Source organism: Buteo buteo, chromosome Z (genome assembly GCF_964188355.1).
Source record: "Buteo buteo chromosome Z, bButBut1.hap1.1, whole genome shotgun sequence".
Taxonomy (NCBI): Eukaryota; Metazoa; Chordata; class Aves; order Accipitriformes; family Accipitridae; genus Buteo; species Buteo buteo.
Genome location: NC_134204.1, coordinates 41,476,250 through 41,492,206, shown reverse-complemented (window position 1 = coordinate 41,492,206; position 15,957 = coordinate 41,476,250). Strand labels below are relative to the sequence as shown.

The 15,957-nt window shown below is 36.6% G+C and overlaps 1 protein-coding gene across 1 annotated transcript in view; it reads right to left on the bottom strand.

The window, feature by feature from the left end:
- Window positions 1–15,957, bottom strand: part of TRPM3 (transient receptor potential cation channel subfamily M member 3) — a 276,643-nt gene that overhangs the window by 122,727 nt on the left and 137,959 nt on the right. Inside the window, exons 4-5 of the mRNA XM_075021635.1 lie at window positions 9,923–10,136; window positions 6,809–6,933 (exon numbers count right to left, since the gene is read on the bottom strand). Coding sequence (XP_074877736.1) covers window positions 6,809–6,933; window positions 9,923–10,136 — 339 coding nt within the window. The remainder of the gene's footprint in view (window positions 1–6,808; window positions 6,934–9,922; window positions 10,137–15,957) is intronic.

The following is a 15,957-nucleotide window of genomic DNA, read 5'->3' as shown; positions in this document are numbered from 1 at the left end:
GATTAAAGGATAAGCAAAATATTCAGGAAGGCAGGAAAATCCTAGGCTTTGAGGCTATTTCCTTGAGGTGAATTGCTTTTACACAACACTCAGCAGATTTTCAATTTCTCACTCTTATGCTTCCCATTCCTCCGTTCTTTTCAATCCCTTACATTTTACAGGCAAGTTAAAAGGTTGGGGAAACTTTGACTGCAATGTTTTCTCATCCTCCTTCTGCATTGAGAAGAGGGAATAATGTCGCCTTGCATCTTCCTCTGCAGAGTTGAAAGGAAGCACTTATGCTCAAGACAACCCCTCTAAACACAGGTTAATGAATGTGACAGCAGCCATGCTGTGAAGCAGTAGTAAGGCTGCACGGGCTGAGGGCATTCTGTCAATAGGCGAGGTGCTGGGCTAACCAGAGCAGTTAGTTGCCTTTGCATCCCGAGGTGGCAGCAAGCTTGAATTAAAAGCAGTGTTACACTCTGCTTACATTCCCTGTGGGCACATGACACTCAGCATAGGGACAGCACTAGAAAAATCGCTCAGGGTAACTCACCATGGACAATGAGCATGCCTGTGCCATGTGATCCAACGCATGGACCTGAGCAGCCTCGGTGAAGGCTAGGTGAAAGGTGAAAGAACTTAAAATAAACCTGGTGTGTTCAGAGTAGCACAGGAGAAGGAAAGAGATGCGTGATTTGCTTCTCAAAAAGTAGTAGCTGTTGTTCAAATTAAGCCTTCTCTGCAGCCTCACTGTTCTGGGGTACACCAGGGAATAGAGTAGTTGTTGGTTTAATTTAAAGGATCCTGGAAGCATCATGGTCCAAATTCTCCGTATATGCTACAAATATGCCAGTCCCCAGCTTTGCCCCAGGCATGCTTCCCACCTTGTAGTTAGCAATAAGAGAGCTGAATCTCTTTTCCTTATGCCTTTCCTTAGAGTAATAATTATTTCCTGACGCAGCCTGCAAGGGGGGGTGTGATACTTTGACATTAGATAAAAGTTACAGTGAAACAAACTTGTGAACTAACTATTTATGGTTATTTGTAATCCCTTTCCCCCCTAGCAATTCAATTTATTCTCAAAGAATAACATAATTCTGGAAGGATAAATGCAAAGTATCTACTAAACCCAAGTCAAAATTGGTAACAACAAATCCAACAACAATAAAGTAATATACACTTACTAATTAGTTGCCTGAGATTTGTAACTTTTATCATCTTTCTGAAACCTGCAGAAAATAATTAAATCAAAGCATAATCTTTCTGACGCTGTCAAAACAAAGAAGTATGAGAGACAGAAGGAAGTAGTCTCATGGTATAAACTAACATTTTTCAGATTACTATGAAAGATGAAAAGGAAACATGTAGCCCATCTTGACAGTCTGATGTACCTGTTGTCTGGTATACACACACAGAGCAGGTAATATGAATGCTGGTCTTTCTGACAATACTCACCAGAACATGTTTTAAAGACCATGGTTTAAAGTGCTGAGTTCTGGCCACATACCTATCAAGTGTGACCACTATATGATTTTTTTTCATATACATGAATGGTAAGGAGACACTAATTCTAAGGCAATGCTAATTCTTGAATGCACACTTTTTCTGGTTTGGACAATCTTTGGCAATCTCAGGGAGGTAGGTGGTATTCTGAAAATGAAGGGGACTTTGTACCGACAGAGTGAAGTCCTTTATAACAAAGAATTTACTGATGGGATCAGGGAGAAGAGAGTGGCCAGGACTTGGTGTGTTGATGAAAATAAGCCTTCCTCAGTTAGTTCAGCTGTAATATGTAGCAAACAATTCCAGTTCTTTAAGCTTTAAGCTTTCCTCATTCGTTATGTTTTCTGCACCTCCTGTTTGCTCTTCCTTGACTTGTCCTATAAATAGACATTGGCCTCATGTGTGCCCAGTGCCATAAAAATGAATGATTCCCAAGGTTGTATATCAGTCCTGGTACTAAATTTCAGCATAATACTCATCCTTCTGAAACAGCATTGAGTTATGATGTAATCGAAAATATTAATGACTACCTGGTGACCCATTAAAACATGGAAGGTCCCCAACTTTCCTGAAGACTTTGTCTAGTCTGTTATTGTCCAGGGATTTTGGGAAGTTCATGCTAGCACCTGCTCCACGACAGGCTGACTTCTAACCTCTCTGTTGTGACCCTGCCCTCTAAAGTGCATACAACCTTCCAGCTTTTAAATTTCTTCCCTATACCACCATCCAAATCAATACTGAAAAAAGCTGAAGATATAACTGAGCAGGTAGAGCAAGACTGAAGAGTTCTGCTGTGAGTACCATTTGAGTATCCCGTAGAAAACTTTGTTGATGACATGTTGTTACCTTCAGTTATAGTTATAAAATTCAGCAACTGCACTAATATAAAAATTGGTTACTCAGAAACTGCAGTCTTTAATAGATCAGAAGCATTATCTAGAAACAGACTGACAAAGCCAGGCATTATTTTTTAACAAAAGAAGTATCTAAGGATCTTTGTATTCAACTTATATTTAGTACCATATAAATTTAGCTTTTATATAAAATGGGAAAATATTTGCTCCTTATTTTTATGATTTCAGCTGCATAAGAGAGTAGGTTTCAACTAGCAGTATATTCATTGCTTCAGTTTTATAAAATTTATTTTTTCTGAATATTCTGAGCAGTACAAAAGAACAAGTATCTTTTATTAGTGAAGTCCATAAAGAACATCTACAACTGCAACGATCGTGCTTTCAACATTTGAGTTCTAGGAAGTAAAAAATGTAATTTATTCTGGAACACAGAGTTCATGAAAGGGGTGTATATATATATATATATATATAAAAACTAAAAAAATATACAACATATATGATATATAAAAATATTATATTATATATTATAGTATATATAATGTTATCTATATTTGTGTAATAAATATACTTTTATTATATAGATATAAATTTGCTGTGAGAAAGTAGTTTTCTTTCTGATAATATTTTTTGCTTTTATGTAGCACTTTTATCTGTTTATGGACAAGTCTACAAAGTTGCCTTATGTTTTCGGTTGTGCATTCTGCTGCATTAAATGATAAAAGCCGACCACTATTGCTTCCTTTTTACTGACTAAAGCCTTGTCAAAAAGAATGAGTGTTTTACTTTTTCCAAAATTTCTTCTGAGCTTCAGTTTTGCCATACTCTAGTTGTTGAGCGTAACTGAAAGATCAAAGAAGTAACGCAGGGAGAGAAACAGACTATAAGCCACGGCTGTAACAGTACTCTAAGGGAGACAAATAAAACCCAAGAAATTTGGAGACAATTTAGGAACTTCTCCTTAAATCAACCTGCTGGATCCATATATGGAAGGATTTATATAGCAGGCATGGAAGAGTGGGTGTCATGGGTTTTGTAGTGATTCAGCACAGCAGCGCAGAAGCTCTATTTTAGTTTCAATTAGTTCAGTAAAAAAAGTGTGGGTTTTTTTTTTTCCCCTTATAACTTTAATTACTAAAAAGAATTCTATTTAAGTTATTTGGTTATATACTACAGCATCTTGAGTGATCAATGACTTATCACAGTATGCTGGAAATGTCCTTTTCACTGGGTCACACAATAAAAGCATATTTTGATTTAAGTCTCAAATACTAGCTTCTTTGGACTAAAAATGCAACTTATTTGAATGATTTCATTGAGCAAAAGGCAAGTACTAAAATCAGTATTCTCTTTGTAATCCAGGCACTGTTCCTACTGAGGTGACTAAGAATTAAACCCAACTGAGGACTGAACAGTCTCCAAATGGAAAGATGTGCATGCTCCAAAGACTCAGAAAGTGCACTCTTTTAAAAAGAAGAATGGCTCTGTATGTAGGAGAAACGTGTTTATAATCCAATTTTTTTACAAGACTGAGTAAGCCACCTTACTTTCTCAGTCTTCCGTCAGAAAATTGGACATAAGGCAACTAACTACCCTTCCCTTGTACACTTTGTTTTTAAATTAGAATCTAAGTGTGTTAAGAGGGGCATTATTTTCTGCTATATTGCTTTTACAGTACTGGAGTGAGACAAGTCTCTTAGGGATCTTTAACCATCACAGTATAACAAATAGCAAACAACAGTAATAATTTTCTTAACTTGGCCAGTTCTCTTTATGGCTCTGAGGAAAGCCCTTTGGATTCCCAAGCCCTGACTGATTTGGATGGACTGGTAAATGTAATAAAACACCTCGGCTATGAGTTCAAGATCCATACAGGCCACGCAAGGGCTGGAGCATTGGAAGACGCACAGGTCTGCTGAGCATGCCTGACTTAGCACAAGGCACAGGGAGGCAACATGCACTGGGGCATGTGCGATGGCAATAACTCCCCTCCTCTCCCTCCCCCTCCCCAAATGCCATGACTAAGACAATTTTCTGTATCCATTTGGTGCTGGAAGGGTATGTTTTGACAACTCCTCAGTTCTGATCATAATTTAACTAGACATAGTGCATATAGGCATAAAGCCACATTGATGCTGGAGTTCAACAGGCCTTTTACTATTGGTTGACTTCCCCCCCCCCCCGCATAATCCTTTGTGGCCTTTGTTTCTTGCTTAATGATGATGCATTTTACATGCTTATGGTACTATTTATATTTCCCCTTCTTGGTTCATTTCACAGCATTCACCTCTAATGAGCCAGTCAATACAATGCTTTGATTTTCAAAAAGCTTCCTCACCAAATGATTCTAAAGAAACTGCACACATTGGGTAAGAGGGAAAGTCCTTTGAGGAATTAGTAACTGGGGAAAGCTGAGGGGAAGGGATTGAAAACAGTAAGAAGGAAAAGTTAATTTTTGCGAAGACTGAGTGTTACTAAGATGATTTAGTGATATAAGTGGCCTACTACAGTTGTAAGGGATTTGGGGCTAATGAGAGTGTGAAAAGCTTACAGATATTTCAGTGGACTATGAAGAGTTAAAGAAAGTCTTCATAAAGCAGCCTCACTAGGCAATAAAATGGAATATGAAATTCAATATTGATAAGCATAAAGCAGTATCATTACATGTGCATTAGAGATGGATAAAACCTAAGTGCTTCAGCATTGCATCATGCCATTGATCAATCATTTTATGAAAATATTAGGGGCCAGGAGGTTCGGAGGAAAAGTTTCAATTTTGTCTGTCACAGATACATTTTGGAACTATTTTGTCTTCAGTGATGACCCTGTAATTGCAATCTTACTGATATAACTGTGGCTCCATTAAAGGAAGACTTTACCCAAATTTGTTGTCTTTACTGTTTTTTAAACTTTTGTCACTTTCTGTCTTATGATCAGACTAAGTATTAACCTTTTTTGATATACCAGCAAGCTTTTTTTTTTTTAATTAACATACAACTTCTTGGTTTCCTGTTAAATTTGAAGCATATTTAGAGGAAAAATTCTCTTAAAGAAATAAGAAATCGGGGAGGCCTGTTCCAGTTAGCTGGAACAGCTCGGAAACCAACTTCTTTCTTTAGCTCTTTCTGGGGAAGAAGGCTCCAGAGCCTCTTTAACAGGTGGAGACTAGCTGAGAACAGAGGTAGGTAAGTTTCCAACAGGTGGAAATAACTAATTCAGGAATAACGACGGCTCAAAATTAATGACTAATTTGATGTTCTTTCTTGCCTGCTGTCTTCTTAGAATGCTTCCAGAATTCCATGCACAGTCCGTAAAGACTGCATATTTGAACTTGAAGTGTATATTACACTTCTTTAACAAGATGCACCTTGTCTTTGTGATTAGCTGTTTCTGCTAGTCACCTTATACAGTGCATCTCAGAAGAGTTCATTAGTGGCTCAGAATTACTGCTGCAGTACTACTGCTGCTTGTTTGTATGTACTGGTAACCCTATTATACAAGTGCTGGTGGTATTAGAGTACAAAACCCCATGCTAGTACAATTCCCCCTAATGGCTATATGTTAATAGTGAATTGCAATGAATTCCAGTTGGATCAATTTCTTCATGCTCATTGTAATTCCTTCTGACCTAACTGATAATTGAATCTTCTTCCCCTCCCCAACTTGCTAATGGACAAACATACAGAGAAGAATAGTTTAGAGTAATGTAGACAAAAAAAAAAAATGTTCATTAGGCAGAATGAAGACTATATCTCTTCTCTACTCAAAGCTAGCTGATTCTCAGGCAGATTGCTTGGGTATGGACCAGGGGTGAGGTAAAAAAAGGGCTCACAAAAAACTTCAGGTAACACATAACCAGTGTAAGTAAATATTGATGTATTTAAAATTGGGGGTTTAATCTTTCTGAGTGACAGTATAGTTTTAAAAGAGAAGAGTGATACGAAAAAGTACAAGAGACACCTACTCTGCCCTTCAGAAGGTGACTGAAGCAATGATTCTTTGAGGTCTGATCTTATGTCCAATACACTTATAAGACTCTTCACAGCTGCAGTAATAAAAACGTATAGGATGGAATGTATTATAAGGGGGACCGTCTGCAATTCTGAATTTAACCAATGCATCATAGTATTGTTTCAAAATAAACCAGACTTCAAGCTTTGCAATCAGTGTTTTCTTAGTCACTTCTCAAGGTTCATAGTGTTCTAAGGATGAAACTTTAAGATATTTTCAAGAATAGCATTTAATGAAATTTCTTTATCATTTACTTTTAAGGAACATACAGTGCAGGAATTTATATTGTTGCCCTTTCAAAACTGCTATCAACCATAATAGAAATCCTGTGTATGTATTATTTTTTGCTCCAGACATTAGTTCTATGAGGAATTGTTAAGTGAAGGATGGAGAGGAAAGGAAAAATAACTGCAATATTTATATATATTGGAGTTGATCTATGTCCATATAGGGCTTACATCTTTGCCAATCAGATCCTCTTGATTTTCCACAATCCCCCAGGGAGCTATACCGATGGTGCAGATCTTCCCTCGAGATTTTGAGGCATGATCTTTCAGTGCATCTCCAACATGCCGAATGACTCCTGGGAAAGAAACAGCATAAAATAGAAATTCATAATTATGTCCTTTTTATTCATTATGGTATGGATTTAGTATAGAATTCTTTTTTAGGGAACACCTATGCATATACCTACAATTAAGTACAGCTATGAATATATTCCTATTGATTATTATTACAGTAATACTGTAAGTCCATTTTATGAAATTTAAAAAATATTAAGTAGCAAGAAAAAAACCTATATAGCTCTAGAAATAAGAATGGAAATGTTGACAGCTGACTGTAACTTGTTTATCTGCACTTGTATTCACAAACATATGTGCATGCAAGCATTTGTATCCTTCCCAAGCACAGAAAGAAGCACAGGAATTAGTGCCCCACCAAGCCCCCCCAAAAGTGTAGCTTGCACACAAATGTTCCCTTCTGTCTGAATAAAGGACAGCAATGTGAAAACATCATTACATTACTCTGTGGTGAGCTATTCTACCATATTTTCTGAACCAATTCAGTCACCTGAGATAGCTTCCAGCAGAGTATTAGAAAACCTGCTGGGGATCAGTGAGAAAACAAAAATTAGTACAGAGAGAATGGCTGCTCCCCAGCTCTCTTCCACGTGCTTTCTGGTAATGCGCCTTGTATGCTTTAGGTCAACTTTGTCCGTGTTTCTGTGGATCTCTGTGCAGACGACAAGTGCCATTCCTCTTTCCTTTTCATAAAACAGTTTCTTTACCTGCGTATCAATAACTTTTTATAATGTGGCTGCACTGAAGCAGACCTGTGGCTTTGCTGTGGTTGTTATCTGTTACGCAGTTTCTGTGTTTGCTTCTTGTTCAGAATCCACAATTTCAAGATGACTGGATTGGAATTGCAACAGTCACACAATAGATGTGATTTTAGCCATAGTTTTTCTGCACTGTAAATGAACCATGTAAGAAAAACCCCCACAACCTAACAAATCCTCTGAGACTTGGAGTCTAATTTCCTTTCTGTGGTGGAAAAATGAAAAAAACCCCTGTACCTGCAATCAGCTATGAATTAAGCTGTGATCCAGCAACCCAAAGGATTCAAAGCAGTAAATCCATCCAGACTGCAAAAACTTCTGATATGTAGAATAATCAACTTTCAGCATGACATGAATATTCAGAACAACTTGTTTAAGTCATTTAACAGTCCTGGTTATAGCCAGGTATGCATCATCCTTGTCACATCACTGATTCTCAGTCCAACAGTGGTATTTCAGGATTTTTCAATTATACTTTTCCTTAAGAGTAGTCTGATTTAAAAATTCATCATCAACAGAACAGACTGTACTCAGAAATTCTCAATTTGTACAATTTCACATAGAGATAAGACACTTAATTTTCATCTACACAGTTTGAAAACCTAGCCCTGGAGCAATCAACTGCTTTGCTCCAGAAATCAAAACAGCAATGAGAGTTAACTGATAATGCAGAACTGCTTCTGGATTATATTTTTAAAATAACACACAGCAACTTGAACTTCATTGTTTTGTCTAGGTAATTTTTTGATACAGGAAAAAAAATCCTTTTCAACAGTAATTATGTTGACTTTCCTGGTTCATTTGTATTGTTTTGGCATTTGTAACTATGATGATTTGAAAACTGGTATGAAGCAGCCATGCACTTACCAAATGCAAATGTTATAGTCAGTCCTTCTTTACAAAATTTCTGTAGTTTGATTCCTACAGTTCCTGTGGTAATCCACTGCAACGAGTGTACAATATCTACAGTTTTCTAATGTGTTTTTAACTTAAAATTTATATCTGTCTTTGCCATCATCACTACAAAAGTATCTGGCAAATAAAATAACTATTATCATCACAATACACAGGTCAACATTGAAACAATTTTTTTTCCTTGATCTGCAGAGATGTGAGGGATATTACATACATGTGAGTCTGTCTATTTATCTAACACTTCAGAAGCTATGCCTCTTCTTTGCTATTTATATTGCTGCTGTGATAAACTTGAAAATTGTTTTAAATTTGATGTGCTCTGGAAACTAAAAAGTCTAAGACTCCTATTAAGCATTCATATTCAAATATGTAGGAGTTGATCCACAATGCACTAAAATTAATGCATGATAGAGTGATTACAAAGTTTTCCATAGACAGTAGGAGGACACACTTTGTGGGATTACTAGAATAATAAATTATAGCTTTGTTACTGCAGCAAATGTCAGTGATGTAAGAATTTACAAGTACATGTCCTAGGTCAAAACTTTTGGCATTTCTCTCTAGGAGAACTCTTTGACTTTCCCCTGGCTGTCTCCTTCTTTCTGCCTCTTTCAGGAAGGGTAACTGGGAGGCCACTGCCCAACATTTTTTATCTGGAGAACTATGTTTTGTAGCTTATTCCCAAAACCTACATGCCATCTCCCAGCACAGCTGGGCCAGCTGTTATCTTGGGTCATTAGGAAACCCATATGGTGTGTTCCAGATGTTCTGAACTTTGAATAGAAATGGAAATGATATTGCTCTTGCTGGAGGGGTAATAGAAAAAAATTAGGTCAAGCTGTCTACAAGAAAGGAAAAAGTGACACTTATTCACGATAAAGTTTACCACCATGTCCACAAAACAGAAACTTCCTTTCATAGTTCACATCATCTTATAAGATAAAATAAAGGTCTTTTCTGGATGAAAATGTTTTTCATTGTATGTAATAAGAGTTTGACTTCTTTGGTTTCTGGTTAGTAGTCCCTCCCTGTAGCTTAGTGTTGAACTTATAAAGTCTTCACTGGCAATATACTAATATAATTGCCTCACAGGAGGCTTTATTTTCAGCTCCCCAGTGTGCTTTTCATACTTTAGCAAACCTTTTATTCCCTGGTAGCTGCCAGGCTGGTATGAACTTGGCATTTTCTTGTTTGCACATAGTACAGCCAACACTAATAAAATAAAACATGGAATGGCTTCTTAATCTCATCAGTCCTCATTCTTTACTGTGATGAAATCTCCTAGATGCCACTGTGCTTTCATTTCAATTGCTGTTACCTGTGTTTACTCCTCCAGTGAATATCCACGCTCCAGTTGTCATAGCAGCCTTAATGAGGCCTTTTCCAAAGACTTGCTTGAGTTTTGGCTGAAGTTCAAAATTCTGAAGGCCCCCGTGCACAGAGATGAGAAGTTTAGGGAGCTCAAGCTGCCACTCTTTGGTCATCAGATGCAGAAGAAGGTCAGGCTTTGTGTCAAAAGACACACGTACATACTGCAGAAATAAGAACAGTAGTAGAGAAAAAAAGATTGGTTATACTCACTGGTTCCTAATACATACGATCTATGCCAAATAGATCACTGAAAAAAGGCAACCTTTATGACAAAAGCACTAACTAATTGCTAACTTGATGATTTTTTGAAAGTTAGAAAACTAGGAAACTAGGAATAATGGAACACTTGCAATTCACAGGCTGGGCAATTTTCCTTTATTTAGGACATTAAGTCATTAATTGTTTCAATATGCTTAGCAAGGCTTGAAAGATAAATGTCTTTAATCTATGGCTGCAAAAACTGGAGAAAAATTTAAATGGTCTGCCAAAGATGACCTAGGTAGTAAGAGTCACAACTGTGCGCTCACTCATATCTTATTTTCAAGTCAATGAAATCAAACTCTCAACAGGTAGGACTAACAGAAACAAGCTCGGTTGTGCAAGCAGACATAAGCTTAAACTGAGCAAGGCTACTAAGCAGGTACTTTTCAGATGAATGAATGACTTACAGACTGATTTGTATAGATTCATGAATTTGCCTAACAGGGCACAAGACCCAAAAAGTGCTTTGAAACTCATTTATACACTTCCAGCTCTTGGCTCTTCTGTGCTACATCTGCAGCATTTTGCCCCAAGGGAGGTCATGCCCATCTGCGTGTGCTCAAAGATAACAACTGTCTTCAAAACTTCTACAGCACTACCATGTCATACACATACCTGTCCCTTCCTGACAAGCCTGGCTCTCTAGGCTGTTTCTCCTGCTCTTTCTGTTGCTGATGTACGAAGGGTTTCACAAAGCCCGTAACAGGGCAGATGATACTTTTTTGAATTCTAGTTGCATAGCAGAAATGGGCTGTAAGAGGGTAAAATACTTTCTATAGCTGGTAAGATCTGGAAGGACCTTCTTAACTGAATAAAATGGGTTATAGAAAGCCACTTACCTATCAAACTTCTGATTGAACCAACGCATATAGAATTACTTCAGCAGACTTTCCCTTGACAGGTTGTCAGCACAGCCATCAGATGTATAACACAGGCTCCCTTGCTTTCAGTCAGAGGAATGCCTAGTTCTAACTTATTTATTGTAACATACCAGGTGGAATAATATCCACATATACTTTGTAATCATTTTGTCCCTTTTTAACATGTCTAATCAGCATTTCTTGCCAAAATGTTGTTCTTTTTTAGTAAATCATATGACAGTAAAGTGGACTTCTTTCTAGTTGAGCAAGAAATAAGGACTTTTTCCAGAAGACATTGCTAATAGACAGGTTTCTTTGCAAGAATGGGTTGTTGCACAGTGAACAACCATTCTTAACATTTCCAGAAGCAGAAGCCCATTTGGGCAAATAGTCACAGGAAAGCAAGGGGGCACAGCCAAACTGAAAGCTGAGCAAGAACTTTGGAATACACATTCACTCCAGTGCATCAGTAATGTTCTCTGCAGCAGCCAGGCAAATTCATGACAGCTAATGGACAAAGAACATACAATATTCATGTCTGACAAGAGCATAATGTACCCTTGAGCTTATACATACATGAACTGCATTCTCAGTAGCTACCCATTCAATTTTCTGTATCGGTGCTGAGAAAATCTTGCATGGCACCTGATCCCACTGACCAGATGGTGAAGCTAATAATTTTGATTTGAATTCGAGGGCTGTCAAAGTTTTAAGACATCAGAGGGGTTGTAAGGAAATTGAGCCTTACTCCCTTTGCTCTGCCCTTAGAGAGAGCAGAGGTTGCAAATGGCAATGCCTTGTTAACACCACAGGCATTAATAGATAGACAACTTCCTTCAAAGGGCCTACATGAAACCTCTGCTGGTCAAACTATGGAGATTATGTTTTGGGATCACTGGTACCTTAGTCTGGTTTTTGGTGAAGAAGGACCGGGAGTTTTAAGAAGATAATTAATTCATATTAGTAATGGCCATACAAACTTGTTGAAAACAGAGGCCACTGCATTGTCCAGGATGATATTAAGATGAAGGCAAAAATGGCATCAGATATGTATTATCTAATTCAGCCAGTGACCTTTTTTTTTATTCTTTAGCCTTGTTTTATACCCCAGAATGTGTGACTTCCTTAAGCCTATGTATTAACTGGCTAAAATCTCTTTCATTTTCATATCCACTAAGACCTCTGAATTTCAATAAATATAAATCTAAATAGTGAATCACAAAGAAGAAATATTTTCTTACATTTATTTGAAAAGTAGACAACTTTTATTACAAACAACTGCTTGTTCCTTATACTGCAGGAAAATCCCCTCTATATTTATGATAAGAATTCATTTTGCTTTATAAAGAGGAAGTGTAAGCAAAAATAAATCTGAAAGTTTTTTTCACATAAATTAAAATTTAAATCATCATGGATAAGCTTTACTGGTTTAGAAGTTTTTTGAGAAGGGCAATGGCAACAAACATGATTTTTCTTCTGCGCATAGACCTTAATTTTTATGACTGTCTGATTCATTTTTGCTCTTACAGAGGCCATTTTCAGTTTGATATGCTTGGGATTACTCTTTTGCCATTACTTAACATGTTAACTAGTAAGTACAAGAGAATTCTTTTGTCGTCACTTTCAAAGTATGCATTAAATTATGAATAAACACCTATAAGGCCGTTTTTGTCCATATTAAAAATTCATTTCTTTCAATCTTGTAACAGAATATTCAGCCTTCTCAGTTTTTGTTTAGAATCTTAATGAGTATTTCTGCTATTCCTGAATTCTTTTGCTATAGCCTCCAGAGGCAGATTTAAAATTTAAATGTAAATCTAAGCTACACCACTGCTCTGTTACCCTGAAATTGTCTGGTGTATCTGTCAGCTGTAGAAATGATCAGTTCTAATGGCAAATGATTTAATCCCTTCTTTATGGAGTGGTGTATGAATAGGATGCAAGACTTCAGTTGTTATCTGTCAGCAGAGCAGGGAAAGATAGGAAGCAAAAGTACAGTTTTGAACCAAAAAACCTATGGACTGACCTGACTGACATCAGCATAACACTGTGAAATGGTAAATCATCAGGTTCAAGCTGTCATGCCCATCTGATCCCTAAACTAGCATAGAAGTAGTCAGCAAGGGTGCCATTTGACACCAATAGTTGTTTCACCTTTTTATCAAGTGGTTTCCTGAAAAATAACTGTGCCCATCATCAGTCAAACAACCAGATGCTTGCAAGTTGGACTCCAAGCTCCTAGGGCAAAAGTCAAAGTTCCTAAGTGGTAAAATTACTACTCTGTTACTCAAACACAGCTGTGTCATTAAAGTATGTGGTGAATGACTGCAGATGAGAGTCTCAGTGAAAAAAATAGAAAGATTCAGAATTTTGTTGTATGTCTTCAAAGAAAATATCTTCAGAGAACATTTTGTGATCTTCAGTCTAAAGTTGCTCCTTTATTTCTCTTTGATGCATGCAGGTACTGGGTGGCTATTTCACCTACCTTAAATAATATTCCGTCACTGCAGACACTTCTTCAAGCTAAAGACTGATTCCCTCAAAGTGTGATTTTCACATACAAAATAGGCCTGGTATAATTCTCACTAAATTCAACAGAAAAACTGTCACTTAGAGTGAAACCGGACTGGTTCCTTTTAAGTTATTTTTCTTCTTAACATCTTAACACATCATCGCAGTTCTGTTAAACAGTGGAAGGACACTCATTGATTTTAATGGGCTTTGAATAGATGTTGTTCCATGTTATTTCCCCTTTTTCTCCACGTAGGACACCATCTTTTAAATTCTGTATATGTTCTTTAAGTATTAATTTACTATAACAAAAACAACGTTTGCTGCCTTTTTCATGGTTTATGCAAATTACAGGATTAAGTCTCTTTTCCCTCAAAAGCACTGATGGCTTTTAAGATCCTTTTTACATAGATTTGATAAAACTCAATATATTTTAAAAGCAGAAAGATACCTTTTTATATGGCTGATTTACAAATATCCTCAATAAAGTATGACGTTTTGAGGATCTGAATTTTAGAAAGTCTAAGAAACTGGTTGTGTACATTGGAATTCTACTGATGTTCTTTCATGTTTCCACGCACCATAAGAAACGGTAAAATTAACACACTGAAGTAAACTTTATTTCACCTACAGCTGCAAACATGTTAGCTTTTTATTGTGCATATTAAATGTATCATTGGATGCATTCCGTTAGGAGGAATGTATTTAATTCACTAAAGCTTTTCAAACAGCCATCTTCCACCTAAGCTTGAAAAACCGTGATCAAAGCAATTCAAGTTCTGTGAAGAGTGGTCTTTTAAAAAAGGTTGATATGGAATCCAGGCACACCAATTAATGAAAGAATGTTAAGGGCTTTTTTTGTGTGCGGAAAGGCAGATAATAAATTAAAAATATTGGTTTAGTTTGGTCACGAGTTCAGTGCAAAATGCATCACAGCAAGATTGGCCTAATTGGTCCACTAATGACAAGAATCTATTTTGAAATTGTTCAGAATATTGCTCATAATTGGAATGGAATCACTCACATTAGTTTCATAATTGCTCTTATAGTTAGGGTAATAAATTGCCAGTATATAGTTACATGAACACCAAACAAATGTTATTTCTTAAACTACTAAGAGCCAACTGATATAAACAGATCACATTTTATTAATTTTCCTACCCTTTTTAATCCACCGATTTATTGCAAAAGCTCTTAATAAAGCTTATGTATTTCTTTTCACAGCTGTCAAAATTGAAAAGCTGCCATAAAAACAATGTAAATGTGAACAGCAAAACTGTTAAATGTGTTTCTTAAACATTAACGAGATGAGCCACTTGTAAAGAAAACATGATAGACAGAGATCTAAAAACCACAGTGGTGCAGGATCATCTGTGGTTACATGAAGACTGAAAAAAAGGCCTCTTTAGTAACTGATCTTGTTAACCTATCTGTTCTAATCTTGGCTATATGTTTCTATACAATCTGCCGCACCTTCAGCTATTCACATTATTGATTCAAGTACTTTAGTGTAGACCCACTACACTCAAAGGTATTAGCAAAATTCATGCTGTTTGAGAATTTTTATTCTATGTAGCTATGGAAATGAAATTAATGGCACAGTCAGTTCTATTGGCAATGCGTAAACCTACATAATCTTTTCTGTTTTTTTCCAAATCCACATGTTCTATTATAATTTCAGTGTAACTTTCATTTCCACAGCTAAAGATGCCACTGTTAATTGTCTGGTGGCAACTGATATAATATTATATCACTGCATTTGTAACTTGCGAATATACATGCAAAGTATACATACACTTACTAGCAAATTTATATATATATTATTAAAATCTAATTATGTTACTTCCAGTGGAGGAAATAATTATTTGTCAGTCTTACATGCACTAATCTGTTCCATTAATTAACTACCGGTTTCCCCAATTATAAATCTAAGGTTACGGTTTCCATTAATAAACCCCATCTCATTCCTTGTAGCCTGATTCAGAAAAATTTACCCATTTTGCTGTTAGCACAGACCCAGACAATACTACTCCGTTCTGTGTTTCCCCTGCTTAATAATATTAATGAGTGGGCATCCATTTCAATATATAAAGTAAGGAACAGGTAGTGAATTTTATGCCAATTCTTCCACTGAGGCTTTCCTTGATGTTGGTCAGCTTGCTATATCTTGCTGCTTTACAGGGTTATTCTATGAGCCAACAGGCACGATATTAACCTACCGTGATTGTCAGCAAAAATCAGCTTGTATGCTATAGTGATATTTCACATCCAGTAGCTAGAAAATAACTAAGCAGCATATTTTTAGAAAAGAACAAACAACAAACAAACCGTAAAACAACATTTGGGGCTG